This window comes from Hippopotamus amphibius, chromosome 12, assembly GCF_030028045.1.
Source record: "Hippopotamus amphibius kiboko isolate mHipAmp2 chromosome 12, mHipAmp2.hap2, whole genome shotgun sequence".
In the NCBI taxonomy this organism is placed as follows: domain Eukaryota; kingdom Metazoa; phylum Chordata; class Mammalia; order Artiodactyla; family Hippopotamidae; genus Hippopotamus; species Hippopotamus amphibius.
In genome coordinates this window covers 31,929,841-31,951,303 of record NC_080197.1, presented here as the reverse complement: position 1 = coordinate 31,951,303, position 21,463 = coordinate 31,929,841, and the positions used below count along the sequence as shown (strand labels likewise).

General features: G+C 38.0%; 1 protein-coding gene across 4 annotated transcripts in view; it reads right to left on the bottom strand.

Annotated features, from left to right (window-relative positions):
* Positions 1 to 21,463, bottom strand: part of ATRN (attractin) — a 154,261-nt gene that overhangs the window by 88,913 nt on the left and 43,885 nt on the right. For 3 of the 4 annotated variants that reach the window (XM_057703490.1, XM_057703489.1, XM_057703487.1), the window contains exons 2-6: positions 19,328 to 19,411; positions 15,015 to 15,128; positions 8,446 to 8,574; positions 6,537 to 6,742; positions 5,087 to 5,255 (exon numbers count right to left, since the gene is read on the bottom strand). In XM_057703490.1, coding sequence (XP_057559473.1) covers positions 5,087 to 5,255; positions 6,537 to 6,742; positions 8,446 to 8,574; positions 15,015 to 15,128; positions 19,328 to 19,411 — 702 coding nt within the window. The remainder of the gene's footprint in view (positions 1 to 5,086; positions 5,256 to 6,536; positions 6,743 to 8,445; positions 8,575 to 15,014; positions 15,129 to 19,327; positions 19,412 to 21,463) is intronic. The other variant, XM_057703488.1, reaches the window with a different exon arrangement.

The window sequence follows — 21,463 nt, the reverse complement described above, 5'->3', positions numbered from 1 at the left end:
TGAAAAAGAATTCAGAGTAATGATAGTAAAAATGATACAAAATCTCAATAACAAAATAGAGAAAGTACAAGAAACAGTTCATAAGAACTCAGAAGAACTAAAGAACAAACAAACAGCAATGGATAACAAAATAACTGAAATTAAAAATACTCTAGATAGTATAACCAGCAGAATGACTGAGGCAGAAGGACAAATAAGTGAATTGGAAGATAGAATGGGGGAAATAACTGCCACAGAGCAGGAAAAAGAAAAAAGAATAAAAAGAATGGAGGACAGTCTCAGAGACCTCAGTGATAACATTAAGCATACCAACATTCGAATCATAGGCATCCCAGAAGAAGAAGAAAACAAGAAAGGGTCTGAGAAAATATTTGAAGAGGTTATAGTGGAAAACTTCCCCAACATGGGAAAGGAAATAATTAACCAAGTCCAAGAAGCACAGAGAGTCCCATACAGAATAAACCCAAGGATAAATACACCAAGACACATATTAATCAAACTAATGACAATTAAACACAAAGAAAAAATATTAAAAGCAGCAAGAGAAAAGCAACAAACAACATATAAGGGAAAACCCATAAGGATAACAGCTGACCTTTCTACAGAAACGCTGCAGGCCAGAAGGGACTGGCAGGATATACTGAAAGTCCTGAAAGAGAGAAACCTACAGCCAAGAATACTCTAACCAGCAAGAATCTCATTCAGATTTGAGGGGGAAATCAAAAGCTTTCCAGACAAGCAAAAGTTAAGAGAATTGAGCACCACCAAACCAGCCTTACAACAAGTGCTAAAGGAACTTCTCTAAGTAGGAAACACAAGAAAAGGAAAACACCTACAAATATAAACCCAAGACAATTAAGAAAATGGTAATTGGAACACACATGTCAATAATCACTTTAAATGTCAATGGATTAAATGCTCCAACCAAAAGACACAGACTGGCTGAATGGATACAAAAACAAGACCCTCCTATATGCTGCCTACAAGAAACCCACTTCAGACCAAGGGACACATATAGACTGAAAGTAAAGGGATGGAAAAAGATATTCCATGCAAATGGAAGTCAAAAGAAAGCTGGAGTAGCAATACTCATATCAGACAAATTAGACTTTAAAGTAAAGACTATTACAAGAGACAAAGAAGGACACTACATAATGATCAAGGGATCCATCCAAGAAGAACATATAACAATGGTAAATATCTATGCCCCCAATATAGGAGCACCTCAACACATAAGGCAAATGCTAACAGCCATAAAAGGGGACATCGACAGTAACATAATACTAGTAGGAGACTTGAACTTCCCACTTACATCAATGGACAGATCATCCAAACAGAAAATAAATAAAGACACATAAGCTTTAAATGACACATTAGACCATCTTGACTTAATTGATATTTATAGGACATTCCATCCAAAAACGACAGAATACACTTTCTTCTCAAGTGCACACGGAACATTTTCCAGGACAGATCACATCTTGGGTCACAAATCAAACCTCGGCAAATTCAAAGCAAGATCCTTTTTGACCCACCTCCTAGAATAATGGAAATAAAATCAAGAACAAACAAATAGGACCTAATGAAACTTAAAAGCTTTTGCACAGCAAAAGAAACCATAAACAAGACAAGAAGACAACCCTCAGAATGGGAAAAAATAGTTGCCAACGAAACAACGGACAAAGGATTAACCTCCAAAATATACAAGCAGCTCATGCAGCTTAATAGCAAAAAAGCAAATAACCCAATCCACAAATGGGCGGAAGACCTAAATAGACATTTCTCCAAAGAAGACATACAGATGGCCAACAAACACATGAAAAGATGTTCAACATCACTAATTATCAGAGAAATGCAAGTCAAAGCCACAGTGAGGTATCACCTCACTCTGGTCAGAATGAGCATCATCACAAAATCTGGAAACAACAAATGTTGGAGAGGGTGTGGAGAAAAGGGAACTCTCCTGCACCGTTGGTGGGAATGTAAGTTGGCACAGCCACTATGGAAAACAGTTTGGAGGTTCCTTAAAAAACTAAAAATAGAACTACCATATGACCCAGCAACAAATGTTGGTATTGGCTAAATGTGATGGTGGGAGTCTGTGGAAGTCCTCTTCTGATAATCTTTATCTTTCAAAACAGAAATGGGAAGTAAGGCCACTAGCTGAGAAGGAAAACAGGAAAAAATGTGGTGGAGATCTAAAAAGTGAAAATACAGTATGACAGCTGAGCAGGAGAGTGAGAGAGGGACCGGGAAAGAATTAATGAAGTGTGCACTCCTGTGGGAGTTGGGATTGTTGGCGTTCACCCAGTCTCTTGAATCTGTACATGCGTATCTTTTCCCAAACTTGGGCACTTTTCAACTATTTTTTCAAATACTTTTTCAGACACACCCTCTTCCTTCTCTCCTTCCAGGGCTCCTTTGGTGACAGGAATGTTAAGATTTTTTTGTTACAGTCCACAGGTCTCTGAAATTCTGTTTGTTTTTTAAATGTTCTATTTTCTCTGTGTTGTTCAGATTAAGGAATTTCTACTGTTCTATCTTCACGTTCACTGATTCTTTCCCCTGTCCTCTCCATTCTGTTGTCGAGAGAATTGCTGAAGCATTTTTATAATGGCTGCTTTAAAGTCTTTGTCAGATAACTCTAATGTATGTGTCACCTTGGTGTCAGCATCTCTTGATTGCCTATTCTCATTCAAGTTGAGATCTTCCTGGCTCATACCATGACAAATGATTTTCAATTGAAATCTGAACATTTTGCGTATCATGACATGAGACTCTGGATCTTATTTAAATCTTCTGTTATAGCGGGCCTCCTCTGACACCACCCTCGTGCAGAGAGGGAAGGTCCACTCATTACTGCTGTTGCTGTAAATCCAGGCTCCCCACAGTGTCTCCACTGATCAGAGATGGGGGAGGCCTCATTAATGCCTGGTAGAGAAGAAAGTCCCGGCTCCCTAACTGGCCTTCTCTAACCCTACCCTGGTGGGATGGGGGGTGGTGGCTGGAGCACCTCACTACATCCTTGCATAAGTGGAAATCTAGACCCCATACTCACACTTTGCTGGCAGGGTTGGGGGTGAAGCCACAGTTCTTTCTGTGCTGTTTGGCTAAGGTAGAGTGGTTATTGTTTAAAAGCTTTCTGTCTTGCCAAGCTGCCCCTTTCCTGATCCTTGGGCTAGAGAAAACAGAGTTTGCTTGGGGATTTTTCAGCTTGTACCTATTAGCACTTCCAGACTGCTGATTTTTCCAACATCAAGTACGAGATACCTGAGACAAAAGAAAAACCCCTGGAACTTACCATTACGTCATTCTTTGGGTCTTGAGGTTCCTAATAAGACTGCCTTCTTCAGAGTTTTCTTATGTTTGTTTTATATATAATGTCCAGGATTTTTAATTGTACTTACCACATAAAGAATAGGGGAAAATGACCTTCATTTATTTATGATTTTACAAAAATTTCCTTTTTCATATTCTATTTCTTTTTTTTATATTCTATTTCTAAAGGAATATCTGTTGTGTTTATTTATTCTATGTTCCTTCTAAGTTTGTCTTTAATTCTGAAATCATTTTAAAATTCTTTCCTAACTTCTATCATCTCATTTCTAAATTTTTCTAGTTCTGTTTATATTGTTCTTTCATGTCTTTTATCATTTCCTTATTGTATTTCAGCTTATTTTGGAATATTAAGTTATAATTTTTGTCAGTTTTGTGAACATATTTTTCTGTTATGCTTTCATGTTTGAAGGGGTGTTATTCTACTTATTCTCTTCTTTTTTATAATAACTTTCTGTGAGATTCGACCTTGATATTTTTCTGTTGCTAAATTTTAGGTAAAATTACTTTTTCCAGAACTCTTACAGAAGAGGCTTCATTTGGCTAGTTCTCCTGGTTTCTCAGATCACTAGCTCCTCTGTTGTAGTGTAATGTCCCACCATCCGGCACCTTACTTGTTGGGATCTCTTGGCTCTGTTACCCTCCCAGACTGTTATCTGGACTTTCTTTTACTTTCCCTCTGCTCTCCCTGTCCTCTTCAATTTGAATTCTATTCCCAGAAGTTTTTCCTCAGTGTGGGACTTCGTCCTTCAAAGAGTCTTTGGCTGGTTCATTTTGAGAGTTAATAAGGCACAAACTGCTCCAGCCCCTTCAGATCCTACTACAGATCCCTTGAGCTCATCCTCTCTACTAGAACATGCAAAATCTTCCCACTTCCAGCTGTTTTCAAAGCAGAGTGCTGAGCTTTCCAGTGGGCCTTTGGGTTTACTGTTGGTGGGCCCACTGCTCCCTTTTGCTTACTCCTACACAGGTACTCACAGCACACAGGTCTCGTAGCTGTCACTGGTTTAACCCCACCCATTCGTGTAGATGCCTTCTGACCAAATTTGTTATAGATGTTACCCATTTGTTTTTTATTTTGCTGTCCTAGTTGTTCTCTGTGTTTTAATGACTATGTTTGGGGAATTCAGAAGCTATAACACCCCTGCCATATTTCCAGAATTCCTTAAAGAACAGATGCTGATTTTTGACAACCTTCATTAGTAGAAAATGTTTAGAAAAAATTTCAAGGGCACAAAATCAGCACAAGTAAGTGTTCATAAATTTCTCTCCCAAAGTCAATCTCCATAGCTACTTCTACTGTGAAATATATTCTCCCTTCAGGAAGAGCAGCATGGAACCAGCAAACAGACCTTGAACCCTGCGAAGTATTAGAGAATGGTATAATTTCCATTAGCAAACTGTAAGTGTAAGCCATTTAACCTACAGAAATGTTCATTAAATTAAGAGGCAAAGCAATCCTCTATTTATATAGAACCTCTTATATGTACCTAAAGCAAAATATGAGAGACAGTGTCTGGAAAAGATGAATTATTCCTTATTACAACAATGAATTCTTGGTGGCTCCCAATTTCAAAAACTAAGAATATGTCCCCAAAAGTCTAGGATACAACTACCAAAATACTAACAGAAATTTTCTTCAGGAATCATCATTACTGATGATTTCTTTTCTTTTTGCTTATCTCTACTTTAAATATTTTCAAAATGGAAAACTAAGCTTCTTGTAAAAATGAAAATTAAAACAACTTACGCAAGAACCATGTTGTAATCTGAGTGATTGAACATATATCCTCCAACAACCCACATTATATTTCCATTGACCACAGCTTTGTGAGAGGCTCTGGGGAGCTTTAGGTTAGAATATTCCTCTCGTGTCCAAAATGACTGGTTAGCTGGTACAGGAACTGAACATCCAGGACCTAATAAAACATAACAAATTAGCTTCACAAAATGTAGCTTTAAAATTACTGCATTTTGGGAATTCCCTGACTTCCCAGTGGTTAGCGCTCCACACTTCCACTGCAGGGGGCCTAGGTTCGATCCTTGGTCAGGGGAACTAAGATCCCGCGTGCCACTTGGAGTGGACCAAAAAGAAAAGAAAGAAAAAGAAAAAAGAAAAAGAAAATTATTGCATTTCAAGTTTTAATCAGCTAAATACAACAAATATCTAAAGAATACTTATAGTCTTTCCTTTAGAATCTAAACAAATCCCTTTAATTTGTGCTTTCAATTTACTCAGAGCTAGTGACCAAGGGTAATTTCTAACAAAGTTCAAAATCACATATGCTCTAATGAAGACCTGACAATATCCAGGTTAGGATTTTTTTAGTAATGAAACACTTGCTTAAGCAGCTCTCAGAGGAAAGAGCGGACAAAGGAATTATTAATTCAAATGAAAAATTTTAGAGCTAAAATGTAAAGACTAGTCCTGGGAGTATTACAAGCTATTCATTTCCCGCAAAATCAAGAAATTCCATTTTTGAGAGGTTTGGCTTCTGCTTCAACATTTGCAAAGTGGTAAGTAGTCAAATACTTCAATAATTTAACTCCTCAATGTCAGCCATACTGAGCAAACTAAAGCATTTAAACAAGCACATTTCTGGAAATTCAAAATAAAAGTGGTCTGAGAAAGGGGTAAATGTATAAAAATAAATAACTAAATCAATAACAGCTATTATTGCCTACCCCTTAAAGAATTTGCTAAAGGGCTTTTTTAATAATCTGTATCTGCAGATAATTCCATTAACTGACTGCTTTAGGATTCTACTGTATTATCAACCCCAATTTTCTATGCATTTATTGAAAGTTTCTGTGGAGAGACCCTTACTGTCAGCTCTTGTTCCACCTCCCAGCTTGGTTCTCTGCTATGTCTTATGGCTGAGACCAAGTTCTCTAAATTCATGAACAAACTGCAAAGAATGTTAAACTGCTCCACAACTCTAAAGAGACCACATCCATACATCTATGAAATTCAAAGATTTGTAAGAAGCTGAGTAAAGAGATATGAAAACTTAAATGCTTCCTGATATTTGATTAACATAAATGGTACAGATACTAGGAATAAAGTCAATCTACAACTTACTAAACTAAAAACATTCTGTAAACAGAAAGAAAAAAAAAGAAAGAAAGAAAGGAAGGAAGGAAGGAAGGAAGGAAGGAAGGAAGGAAGGAAGGAAGGAAGGAAGAAAGTTCGTTCCTACCCTGCCACTCTGAGAAGCAGGAGCATCCTCTGACATCACTTGCATTGCAGATGCCTCGATGAGGAAAACCACAGTTATCTACACAGTGAGGAATGTCACATGCTTCACCTTTCCAGTTTTCAGAACATTCACATTCAGCAGTGTTGCTGCTATTACTGATCTTACATTCTCCTCGGCCTGAGCAATTATTCGGACACATGTCAGAACTATAAAAATAGTGGGAGGAAATTAAATCAACACAAAGAACACTTTGATTAACTTAGCAGAACTTTCTCCTACACAAGGCTTAAGAAATCTCAGTCTAGCCAAGTTCATTCACAAGCATAATTGCAGTACTTACCATTCAGCCTAAATGGGGTCACTCAACCCTGCAGAGCTAAGACAAGTAATAAAATCAAATTAAACCTGTTGGATTCTCATAAGAAGAGTCAAGTTAAAGAAATTACAAGGAGAGAAGAGATACTTGCAAAATTGTGAGGCTTAGCTTCTTAAGGACGGGACAACTATCCTAATTCTTGGTAGCTCACAAATGACAAGCATTATAAAATTGCCAAAAGTATGCTTGCAAGTCTGGAGAAGAAAAGGGTAAAACAAATTCCAACAACATACTACCATCCTCATTCCTCTGGATAGTCTCTGAAAGTTTACAGAATTTGCTTAAGATTATTGCTCAGATGGTATATTTTAAATTCCTCAGTAAGTTTATCTACCCATCTCAGATGAAAGAAAAGGGAGGGGCAGTTTAACTTAATACATGAGTTTAACCATAAAGTGTTGCATAGTAATGTGACAATTATTTGACAACGCTTTGAAAAGATATAATTCAGATTTTAAAAGGCGGGATAACAGGATTAGCAAAATACTATAAGAGTGTAAAGAAAACTAAAAAGGAATTTTGTAGCAAAGCATGTCAGAAAATCAGGAATCAGTTACAAAAACAAGCTAATTGAGATTCATGCCTACACCCAAATGTCAGTTCATGATACATTTACAATAAAATTTTATAAGTATTTGTATACAGTATTTTTATAACCTATGTTATAATTATAATGTAATAAATACATATGCCCACTTTTCAAGCCCAGGCTTGTGATAAGCTGCCCAGACTGCCAAGTCACAAATCTTGGGTACCTGAAAAACTGAATCACCATACCAATCAAGACAAAAACAGCTTTAAATAGGATTGAAAGACTACTGAGATCGTGAGAAAATGGGCAAGAAAAAGAACCCAGTATAAAGGTTACACATGGGGGTTACCAGCTATATCAGGAGTTGTCAAACATATAGTGTAAAAGGCCAGATAATATGTATTTTAGGCTTTATGGGGCACAGAAGTTCTTTATCACAGACCCCTTGCTTATGGCATTTTATGAATTTAACTACTTCTGAAAATGAACATTTCTTAGGAAAAAGGGAAAAGACAGAAGTTAGCCTCTCTCCTACCACAACAAATTCCAAAAGCTGCCCAGAGTCTCTCTACATTTCCTTTGTAACCTCAACTAAGTTGTCATCAATGGGCCAACTACTGAGCATATGAAAACTACTAATATTTGTTAAACTGTATTTAGCAAACTCCCCCAATGTTTTTATCCATTAGCGGGAATGGATAATGCCCCTCTCTTCCAGGAGAAGCTCAACAGGAGCAAGACCTGGGTTGCAACTGTGGTCCCACCACTTTGACAATTTACTTTACCTTTTCCTTCCAGTTTCCTCATTTATAAAAGAAGTAGAAAAACAGTGCCTGTACCTGAGTTTTTAAAAGAAGTTTAAATGAGAAAAGCTATGCAAACTGCTTAGCACAATGCCTGGCACTATATAAACCCTCAATATATGTTGGTCCTTATTATTGTTAAAACAAAGTATATAGTCTTCTGAAAAAAATCACAAATATTAGACTTAAATATCTTACGTGTAGGTGATATTAAATCCAGTCAAATTATAAGCAGCATCACTAAAAAAATGCAGCAGGGCATAACCTGATGTGGCAACGACCTCTGGGACAGTCTCATTGCTGTCTCTCTCAGGAACAATGAGGCCACTGAAATGAAAACACATGTCTTATAAAGGGAAACACAATCACAGACACATCACATGGTGTAGACACAAATTCAACTAGATTATACCCTTGTAATTTAAAAAGCCACTTCTAGGAAGAGAGGCAAATTCCTGTGATAAACGCACAGGAACACATCTGAATCTCCTCTATTCTAGGTTATATTTCTAATGAGACTGAAATCAATGACCATATTCTTTTTTTTTAAGTAAAACCTTTTATAATGCTCCTCTGAAAAACTGAGTAAACCTCACAATCACAGAAAGTAACAAACTTTATGAGTTGATGGATACCAAACATATACCATTGAAAGACATGAAAAGTAAAAACAGAAATAAAAATTTGATACACAAAAACATCCATTATCCCAATACTGGTAGCATTTTGATGTATCTTCTTTGCTTAATTGATACCATATTACATCTTATATTCTATTTTACAAGTAATATATCATAAGCATTTCTGTCTCTAAAAGCTCCCTCAGAACTTTTAGAACCTCACTCAGAGCTCAGCTGACAACAGTAACTGTTGGGTGTTGTAAAGAGAAAGAATTAGAGTCAAAGGGTCTAAATGATGGCTTTAAGGCTCTTAACCCATATACCAACTTGCTTTCCAGAAGAGAGATGCTGACTTGAAACCCCACGAATAGAGAATGAAACGGTCCATTCTACCTCACCCTGCCGAAAAGGAGGAATACCAGTCTTATTTTAGCTTTGCTAATTTAATATGTGAATATTTTTTTTTAACTGTAGTTTTAAGTAGAAGAATATAAGCAGGGTGTGAGGAGGAAGAAAGGATGGGATTTTCATTCAACAAGTTTCTCTTATACTTTTCCTATGTTTACTTTCCTCCGTTGCTTTTCCTCATATGCTCATATCTTTTGCCCAATTATCGTTCACTACCATCATCATCTCATTCAGTAAAACCCTAACTCCTCACCAGGCCCTGTGTAATCTGCTCTACACACACAGTCCCATCCAATGAACAAACATCTCTCATCTATTACAGATGGTCCTGACTTATGATGGTTCGACTTAAAATTTTTTGACTTACAATTTTTTGACCTACAATTTTTCGACTTTACAATGGTGCAAAAGGCATATGCATTCAGTAGAAACTGTACTTAGAATTTTGAATTTTGACCTTTTCCCAGGCTAGGGATATGCTGTATGATACTCTCTCGTGATGCTGGATACCAGCATGGAGCTGCAGCTCCCTGTCAGCCACACGATCACAAGGGGAAACAACTGATACACGTACAACCACTCTGTACCCAGACAACCAGTCTGTTTTTCACTTTCAGTACAGTATTCAATAAATCACATGAGATATTCAACATTAATTATAAAATAGGCTTTGTGTTAGATGACTTTGCCCAACTATACACTGATGTAAGTGTTCTGGGCACATTAAAGTGGGCTAGGCTAAGCTATGATGTTTGGTAGGTGAGGTGTATTAAATGCATTTTGACTTACAATATTTTCAGGCTACAATGGGTTTATCAGGACATAACACTATCATAAGCCGAGGAAGATCTGTACTCTCTTCCTCTCACTCCTCAACCCCAGCCACATGGGCCTCTTTTCTTTTCTAAAGCACACACTTTTGGGCCTACGACTATCTTAAATGCCCATTTATTATTACCTAGCAATTCTATTTCTTAGTAGAAGAAACACTTGCTCATGTACACAAAGACAAATATATAAGAATCCTCACCCCAGCAACTATTCAGAACGAGAACAGGTTGAAAACCACCTAAATGGTCATCTGGGAGCTGGATGAATGGGCCATTGCATACGTGTAGGTCTGCGGGACTAACAAGGCACTCATCAAGGCATTCTGATCAGCAGGGAAAAAAACTAGGTGCAAGACAATGGACCTAGTGTATGTGTACATTTACATGTATTTACATAAGTGCATATAAAAGTGAGTGGAAGAATATAAGCAGGGTGTGAGGAGGAAGAAAGGATGGGATTTTCATTCAACAAGTTTTTAACATGAAGGAAGAACTCTAGGAACTCAAGGACCCTGAAGGTGCTCTAGGATTTGCAAAACAGTGAAGCATTTTCTACTATGTATTCAACTAACAAATATTAAGTACTTACTACAAGTGAGGCACTGTTCTGCGTACCATGAATACAACTGTGAAGACATCCCTACTGTTACTGGAGTTCATGTCAGAGAAAGAACAAATAAGCCTAGATAGGGCCCCTGCCTGGCCCACAAGTGTGTATACGTAATGCCAGGCAGAGGTAAATGCTACAAAGGGAAATAAAACAGAGTAAAAGAACAGAAAGTGCTACTCTAGAAAGGGCATTTGGGGAAGGGCTCTTAGAAGAAGTGACATTTGATCACAGACCTAAATGAATGTTTCAACCATCATCATGCTTTCATCAGTTTTATATACCAGAACCCCCTAAAATGCTGAGGGTTAAGTACTTGCAGGAGCAAGGCCACCTAGAAACAGGTATGTCAAAAGCAACTTGCCATAAGAAATACTGGCACAGGAAAGGACTGGGGGCTTCAGTCACATGTAGGACACTCTCTGTTATTCTAGCATGAGCTTCAGATTCTTGTTCCACAAGAGATGTGAGCTCTGATTCTTGTTCCACAAGCCTGGGCACATCACTGATATCTCTGAGCCTTAGTTTCCTCAAAAGCACAATGAGGACTTCCTAGGTGGCGCAGTGGTAAAGAATCCGCCTGCCAATGCAGGGGACACGGGTTCAAGCCCTGCCCTGGGAAGATTCCACATGCCACGGAGCAACTAAGCCTGGGCGCCACAACTACTGAGCCTGTGCTCTAGAGCCCATGAACCACAACTATTGAGCCCATGTGCCGCAACTACTGAAGCCCATGCACCTAGAGCCCGTGCTCCACAACAAGAGAAGCCACTACAATAAGGAGCCTGCACACCATAATGAAGAGTAGCCCCCACTCGCAGCAACTAGAGAAAGCCCGTGTGTAGCAACGAACACCCAACGCAGCCAATAAATAAATAAAACAAATAAATAAATTTATTAAAAAAAAAAAAGCACAGTGAAAGAAATCCTATCTACCTCACAGCAATGTAATGAGAAGTCAACTGTTAAAGCATGTGAAGTACTTAAATTTCATCTCACACTAGTAGGTGCTCAATAAGAGATGGCTAACGGTATTTATCATCTATATGGTGGGGGCATTTAAAAGTGTGTGTAGAACAAATGGCAGAATGGGTGGAGGGAGAAAGGATGGAGAATCAAAAGGAGTGGGAGGGCCACCTGCACTGGATGACCACGTTGCTGGAGAAAGGGGATCAGCTTTCCTACTGTCAGACTTGGGCATTTGCTCTTTTCACTTCAAAAATTTGAAATTGTGACAGCTTCAGAATGTGCTTTCTCCCAGTATGAAAATAAAACAACTGGTTTATGACAAAAATAAACTTTTACAGAATAAATGAATACAAACCTCAAACCAGAGTGCAAGGTGATAGAGAGTGTGTGGGTGAGAAAGTGATGCTGCAGGCGGGCCTTTCAACTATCTCCCAGAGCTGGCTCCGCCTCCCTGTCCCCTGCCCCTAGGCAGGTAAATAGACACAGGCTCAGCTTAGGCTGCAGCCAGTTGTTCAACTTGAGAAAATCATGAACTGCTTGCCCTGGGGTTCTTCATAATCTTATATTTTAAACACAGAGCACCCTTGTACAGAACTAGTTTTGAAAATCACTTAACTAAAGATACCGTGTTAATTCAACATTCCAGACAGACACAGGCTGTCTGAACACACCTGGGGCACAATCTGACTTTGCCAACTACACTATGTAAGTTTACTAGTAATTCTCAGTTTGACACACCTGTCTCTTTGCAAAAGCATACACTCAAGGACAGGCAGATGTGGAAGGTAAGCCAGATTCTTAAAGTCAGGGGTAGGAGTCTGGGCATGGGGCCAGACAGCATCTATACTTCTGACTGGGTTCACAATCACAAAGAGAGGTGCCTGCCACTGACTACTTGTCACAGTCTAACCACGATTTCAATGGGGTGCTGGACATACAGACTGACTCCCGCTTTCACAAGACTTCCTCTAACAACTATTCATCACAGTCTAAACAACTGCCTTATCGATATGTGACTTTCTTAAAAATAATAACAACAAAAACCTCTAATTTTTATAATACTACGTCTGTATCTCCCTACCAGTGGATCTGAGCAGAGCGAGCAAGTGCTCCACGAAGTGCTCCACTTATGCATTTGCTGAAGTGAATGCACCACAAAATCATAATGTTGTGCAGCTGGAAGAGACTTGCTCTAATGGTTCTCAAATACGTCCAGTAATGGAACTCTGTTTGTTAAACAAATTTTATTCAGAACTTCCACATATAAAAGATAAATGTGATCAACCAGTTCAGAGTTAAATTAAACTCCATGGTATGCAATACACCCAGAGAAAACACAGTACAACACTTTCAATTTCAGGCTTCCAAAGATGAGGACTAGAGCACTTAAATGACCTATTCAGACTCACATAGGGACTTGGGCAGAACTCAGATTAAAAGTCCAAATCTTCTGAATCCTGTGTGGCTCTCCTTTTCTTTATTTGTCTGAACTATCTGCCTCCAGGCTCACTCCACTCTGGGCTCCCAGCACATCACCACTGGGTTGATACCTCTATCCAAAGTCCTCCTGACCCAACAGCACTCCTCAGCTCCCCATCTTGTGACAGTTACCTTATGACCCAAACAGTTATTTTCAAATTCTTCTGCACATCAGTGCTTCAGGGGTTCTGTGTTTCAGGCAAATTTCAATTATTAAATATACACTGTCTCACTATGATTTTAGAAAATGCACACTTAAATATGTCATAAGTTAAATTTTAACACAATCAAGTAAATAAACTTTTTTAAAGAAACTTAAAAATCCTCCTGTTGTCTGTACATATACTTTGGCTTCTCTCAAAAGTCACTGACTAAAACAGTTATACACTTCTGCTTGTTTTATTGTTGCTGCTGGTTCGTGTCTGCTCGTTAAATACATAGTCCAGGTAAACTACAAGGTTATGCATACCCGCCTGGCAGACGTCCCCACAGGGCTACCGGCAAGCTGATGCAAAGTGCCTGGCGCACAAAGAGGCGACTCCATGAGTTCTGATTAACAAATGCAACATTAGGCGAACCTCCAACAAGTACTATTAGCATGATAACATCATACTATAGATAGTTTTTGTGCTTGTGTTAAAATTTGGGGTGCCTCTTGCTGTAAGGTAAGGTATGAGCCAAATTCTGGCATAAAGATATATATGCCCAACATGTGGCCAATGACATTTTAATGCTTAGCATGGCCTATCCACCCTGTTCTTTGGCCCTCTAAGTGAATCTCTGAAACCCAGAAAATGGCCTTGGTTCTCAGTTCAAAGGTATGTTGGAGAGATTTCAAGTCAAAGGGAGTGGACAAATACAGGGGCACATTAGTCCTTGATCTCATCTGTCCTTTGCCTCCTCATGTTTTGTTTACTCTCTGTTATCTCCTCACCCACATGAGACATCAGCCAGCCCCATGTGAGGAATAGAAAAAATATTTGTTAAATTATTTCTCTTAAAGTCAGGGAAATAAAATATTTGAGGGAAAGAAATCTAGAAAGTCAGCTGACAATTATGACTCCCTATGGATATACATGTTTAAAAAAACTATACTTTAAAAATCCCCTATCAGGTAAAAGGAAGAAAAACAGAACAGTTTTGAATTCACATGTGGTCAAAAATATAATAAACAACACAGCTACTTCCTGTTAATAAAAAGTAAAATGCCAAAACAATTCAGAATACTCCATGTATTTGGTGTTAAGTTGTTTAACAACAAACACAGAATATAGGTGTTGAAAAAAAATCACAACATATAACTGGAATGTTCCCCATTCTCCACAGGTAACCACTGTTCATTTTATGTATAATCTTCCAAAACTTTTCCCTCACCCATATTAAGGTATATACGTAATTATACATCACACACACACACAACTATATTTGAATTCAACAAACAATTCCTGAATGCCTATGCAATGCGGAACACAACAAGGATCAAGATGAACATGGTTCCTGATTTAATTTTTCACAGAAATATTATTATTCAATATATTACTCACAAAACACTTTTTAGATGTAAACTTTACCACCACTACAAGAAGTAGGTAAACTTGATACTACGATCACAATTTTATAGATCAGGAAACTAAAAAGAGAGGTCAAGTACTCTGCCCAAAAACTTACCCAGAAGCTACAGGAAACCAAGTCAGGACTAGCACACAGGTGAAAAGACTCCATAACTAGTACTCTTTCCATGAAATAAATGCTTTAAGTGATAATAAAGGTGAATCCAGTAAGAATACAATCTAGGAGATACAGGAATTCAGAAACCAAACAATGGTTAACTAGTATTTATATGACTGAGCTTACCTAAAGGCAGCAACTAGGGGTGCATAAATTGAGTCCCCATCATAAACATATAAATGGTCCCAACTACACTCTGTAGCAAAATGATTGAAACGAAGTCTCATTATTCTATTTGGCCTGAAAAGAACAGAAAAAAGTAATTTATAATAACCATTATCAATGGCAAACATCTGAGAAAAAAATACAGATTTTGAAAGAACTTACAGAGAGAGAAGTAATTAACAGTACATAATCAGTATTCCTTTACTTTATTTACAAAGATTTCCTTAGTACTTTCTATGTGCAAAAGACCACCTAAACATGCAATAGTAAATAAATAGACATGGTCTATACATCTTTAGGCCTTACGGTCTATACACTGGGAGTTCTTTACCAATCCACTAGCCTTTCTTACTCAGCTTAAGATTTCATACTATATCATTTCACAAACACACCTGCCAATCCTCTAAACTCGCCTGCCCCTCTACCTTTTCATGGAACTCCCTGAAAAAGCCCTGGTCTAGAGAAAACTAGTTATCTGCTTTGACCTAGACTGAATCTAGACAAAACTAAGCCATGCTGGAGAAAATCACACCACTGGGTAGGCTGGTTCCAGTACCAGTGCTTCGATTCTGCCGGCAGTCCTACTACTAATTCTCAGCTACTATTTCAAACCACCCAGTCCCATCTCCCTGCTTATGCTCAGCGTGCAGACAAAAATTTCTCAAATTCCTATTTTCCAAAATAGATACATCTACTGTTCCTTCCATCCCTCAAATATTTAACATCTCCCTCTCATCTGAAACTTCCAAATCCATACTTAAATCTAAGTATCACATATTTTACAAAAAACAATAAAACACAAACAACTTCAAATCCCAACTCTCCTTCCAGCTACTATTGGGTGGGCCAAAAGGTTCGTTCAGTTTTTTTCCATAAGATGGCTCCAGTAACACTCAGCTGTCTTTAACTTCATTCAAAACAATTTTGTTAGGTTGTATGCAATAGCTGTCATATCAGCAAGCATTTAAAAAAAGACATCAAAATTGGTGAATTTTTCTGTAGCCATTTTAATATTGAAGATGGAAGAAAAAAGCAACATTTTCGGCATATTATGCTTTATTATTTCAAGAAAGGTAAAAATGCAACTGAAATGCACAAAAAGATTTGTGCAGTGTGTGGAGAAGGTGCCGTGACTGGCCGAATGTGTCAAAAGTGGTTTGCGAAGTGTCGTGCTGGAGATTTCTTGCTGGACGATGCTCCAGCTGTAGATCAGTTGAAGCTGCCATCGATCAAATCGAGACATTAATTGAGAACAATCAATGTTATACCACGAGAGAGATAGCCAACATACTCAAAATATCCAAAAAAAGCGCTGAAAATCATTTGCACCAGCTTGGTTATGTGAATCGCTTTGATGTTTGGGTTCCACACAAGTTAAGCAAAAAGAAACCTTCTTGACCATATTTCTGCATGCGATTCTCTACCGAAATGTAATGAAAATGTTCCATTTTTAAAACATATTTTGATGGGTGATGAAAAGCAGGTATTGTACAACAATATGGAATGGAAGAGATCATGGGGCAAGCGAAATGAACTACCACCAACCACACCAAAGGCCAGTCTTCATTCAAAGAAGGGAATGTTGTAGATACGGTGGGACTGGAAGGGAGTCTTTTATTATGAGCTCCTTCTGGAAAACTAAATGATTATTTCCAGTACAGCTCCCAATTAGACCAACTGAAAGTGGCACTCAACGAAAAGCATCCAGAATTAGTCAACGGAAAATGCATAATCTTCCATCAGGACAACGCAAGACCTCATGTTTCTTTGATGACCAGGCAAAAACTGTTACAGCTTGGCTGGGAAGTTCTGATTCAGCTGCCATATTCACCAGACACTGCACCTTCAGATTTCCATTTATTTCGGTCTTTACAAAATTCTCTTAATAGAAAAAAATCTCCATTCCCTGGAAGACTGTAAAATGCATCTGGAACAGTTCTTTGCTCAAAAGGATCAGAAGTTTTGGGAAGATGGAATTATGAAGTTGCCTGAAAAATGGCAGAAGGTAGTGGAACAAAAGTGTGAATACATTATTCAATAAAGTTTTTGGTGAAAATGAAAAATGTGTCTTCTATTTTTACTTAAAAAACCAAAGGCACTTTTTGACCCACCCAATACCAGACCTATCCCCTTCTCCTCTGAAACTCCACAGAAGACTTTGGTTTTCTCCATTTCCTCACATCCCACTCACCTTTTCACTCTCCAACCTGGCTTTAGCCCAAAAACTCTACTCAAAAAGTTCTTGGTAATATCAACACCATCTCCATCCTGGTGATTCCCAACTGTATGTCTCCAGCCTGAACCTTTTATCTACCCCATATATCTTGTCTAACATCTCTAACCAAACAATTAAATACATAAACAAGCTAACTCACATGATGATGAACACTGGGAAGAAAATAAAGGAATGTGACATAGTAGCACAACAAGTGGTGGGGAGATACCCCAGAAAGGTTTGGAAAAGATCAGAATAGTGAGAGATAAGCCATGTGAAAAGCCTAGGGGGACAATGTTTCAGGCAGAGAGAACAACAGCCTTAAAGTCTTAGATTTTAGAAACTGATGTGTCCAAGCAACATGAAGAAAATCAGCATGTCTGAAACAGCAAACAGAAGGAATAAGATAAGAGGTGAGTGAGAGGCGGGCAAGGGGCAAAGGTAAGAACCGGACGCCAATTTCAAGGCTATTACAGTAGCCCAGAAAGGAGAGGATGGTTGGTGGTTCTTAAAATAACTGTAGAGTTGAAGATAAAAATGATTGGGGAGATATTCTAGAAGGGAAACTGACGGGCTGAATATGTGGATAAGCAAACAGAGGATTTGAAGTTTTTTGCTTAGTTTTATGCTTAGGCTGAGGTGGAGTAACTACTGACAGCACATGCAGAGCAACAGTGGAGAAGGACATCAGATGGGAGTGAACTGGTAGAAAAGGCAAGGGCAGACAGCTCCTTAGAGTACAGGTTCTCAAGAGTATGGTCCACACAATGCCAGGGTCCCGAGGCTCTTTTAGAAGGTCCAGGGGGTAAAAACTATGGTTATTTACACTTGGATATTTGGTAGATATTTTCCTGAACATGAACAAAGCAAGCCTGTCACTTCGAAGAAAACAACTGACAGTATTTATTGCCAAAGAAAATACAAGCTTTCAAGCAATAATGAGAGTTTTGGAAAATTTGTACCTGCCACCCAGATACAACTTCCCAATACTTAAAATCTTCTGATAAGATTGATGGTGATTTTTAACTAAGGTGCTGTTTTAAATTTCATATAATGAAATATAGCAATAGCTGGAAGACCTGCATAATTCAGTGAACCAATCTTTTCCGAATGTTACAAAATCATGCACAGGTTAAAGATCTATTTAAAGTACAAGAAAACCAATTTAAAAAAATTTTTTTAAATTTCTGGCTGTGCCACGTGGCATACAGAATCTTAGTTCCCTAACCAGGGATCGAACCCATGCCCCCTGCAGTGAAAGCGTGGTGTCTTAACCACTGGACCGCCAGGGAAGTCCCACAGAAAACCAATTTTAATTTAACAAGTTCTAAAAGCTCATTAAGATCGTTTCAGATTCCACACTGCAATTTAGTTTTAAGAAATTACCACTTGTCCAGTTTTGGTCCAGTCTTCTAAGACTGTCCACAATTATTTAAAAGGGCTATTAATGGCTGAAATTCAAGTGAATGCAATGTGTGACACTTTCTCCAAGAAGCCTTCAAGACGCAGGTGTGCTTTCTCCATACTTCCTCCTTCCCCTCCTGCTGGCTGCGGTTAGCCGACAGTGAAGCTAATGAATAGCAGAGCCTGGATCCTACTATCACTGGGAAGAAAGCTGCCTGCTGACCAGGAACACCTGCCTTGGAACTGTTATGTGAGCAAGAAATAAACTTCCGTATGTTAAATCACTAAAAATAATAAATAAATAAATAAGGCTATTAAAATCTCCTCCCTTCCCTACCACACATTCAAGTGAAGTCTAATTTTCTTCTCATACCTCAACCATAATAAAATACTGTAACGGTTTTTTAACTATTACAATTGAAAATATACAAATTTCTGGTGTGTACAATTCATTTGCAAATCAACACAGAAGTTTTTTTAATTAACAATGAAGATTAAGAAAAATAAGAAAATCAAATTCACTTGTCAAAGAAAAGGTTATCACATAAATAATATTTTAAGTTGCTACAGATTGTTAATTTTACTTGTAGGAAAAATAATCCCACAATGAGCTCTATCCTGAAAAAAAAAAATTAAATTAGCCATTACTACTTACTGTCCTTCAATGAGCCATGTACACTTTGTTTTATATTTATAATTTCCAGGTCCATCTGTTATAAACCCAGAAGATCCAGTTAGTCTGTAATTCAAAAAATAAACAAAAAAAAAATTTAAATCCATCAAAATTTCATGTATTAATAATATCTTTCTTAATTCGCAATACAATCCAAGTGGGTACACTGATGTATACTACGACCAGAAGAAAATGACTGGTTATACGCAGATTACACTAATCCTGATGAAACAAACTCTTGCCATATACTTAAGGGGATACAAATATATTAAAACCAACAGGAGTGAACAAAAATATATAAATCTTTCTGAGACAGGAAAATCACACTCTGTACCATAAAAATGGCCACAAGAAGTTACCTATAAATATGAGTTTGTTTTTCAAAAAATAAGGCCACACAGTTACCATTACAAGTAAAATGTGTTAATACAATAAATAACGCTATGGCCAGCATTAACTGTGATGGCCAAGCACATCAATGCACAATATACAACACACCCACCACAGCCACTTAGCTGTTTCTTCTGAAGTAACCATCTACCACGGTCCGTGAGCAGTGCACATCAGCACCTGACCTCTCACATACATACCAAGCTTGAAGTTTATCAATATTTTTAGGTCTTGCCAGGATGACAGGTACATCCTAGTATCTCACTAATATTTTTAATGGTACTAACCCTAATGTATGAATATCTTCTAATGTGTTTTGGTCATTTGCATTTTCTCCTTTGCAAATTAAGATTCCATATTCTTTACCCACTTTGCTACCAAGTTATCTCTTTCAATTAATGTTTAGGAGCTCTTTTTATACTAAGGAGCTTCTATTTTTAAATGTACTATAAATATATTTTCTCAGTTTAGTTTTTTCTTTATACTTTGTGTCTAGTATCCTTTGCTTTATACCGTGTCTAGGATCCTTTGTCTAGTATCCTTTCTAGTACAGAAATTTTTAATATTTAAGAAGGATGCTATTTCTTTCCTCATTGCTGTTTCCAGATCACTTTTCCTCCCTCTTCCATCAACAATTCAGCCTTTCTGAAACAGATGCTCTCTTCTGGATCTGCCTCCCTTACTTTCTGAGTTATCTACTGACATCCCAATTACTCCCCTTCATCCACTCAAAATATCGGCATCTAGCTCACTGCCTTCCATTCAACTGCATCCAAGATGTTCCATCCAAAGCCCAGCCTCTCCATTTCTTAACTTCACCATTAACAATCTTTTCCTCTACCCCACTTTAGTCACCCACTCTTTTCAGCCTTGCTGTTAGAAATGAAAGCTCTACCACCAAAATCTCCATTTAAGGTGACCTACACGCTGCCCACCATCTCTGCTCTCTCTAGTTCATTTAGCCTAGTTCCCCTCTCCAATGAACCGTCAGCCCCATGGAGACCTCCAATCTACAGAACTATCATCTCTTCATGCCCATCACTCACACATTTCACTTTCTCACTTACCTAGTTATGATTTCAGGATCCATCACAATTATGATCTCCTGCAAATCCCCCTTGACCTCTTCGCATTCTCTCTCTCTGCTGTACTTGCCTGATATAAATGTTTCTGTGTCAACAACCATTCCATTCCCAAAATGTTAGTCTAAGCCAATCATAGTTTCCTCTGCCCTTTGCCAATTAGAAATGTGTATAAGTTAAGATTAAGTTCTAATGCAACCGATAGAAAAACCTAAACAGTAATGGCTTTAACCAAGATATAAAGCCCAAATGTAAACAAGCCAGACCACATAAAGCATTTCTATGATCATCAGGGCCCTAATTAATGTCCTGCTATCTTGTTGCTCTGTCATCCTCAACATGTGCTTCTACTTCACAATGCAAGATGGCTGCACAAAACTCCAGTTATTATTTCCATATTATACCCAACAGGAAGGAGCGGAAAGAAAGCAAGGTACATACCTCCTCCAAGTCAAACATAACAATTCGACTTACCCCCTTAGCCAAAAATTAGACATACATAAAGGTACAGAGAGGCTGAGAAATACAGTCATTATTCCAGATGACCACGTGCTCAGTGAAAAATGAGGACTCTTTACTAGAGAAGAGAAGAAAACCTACTATTTCTGTTATAGCATGTAATCTAATCTTAGATGTGAGGGGAAGT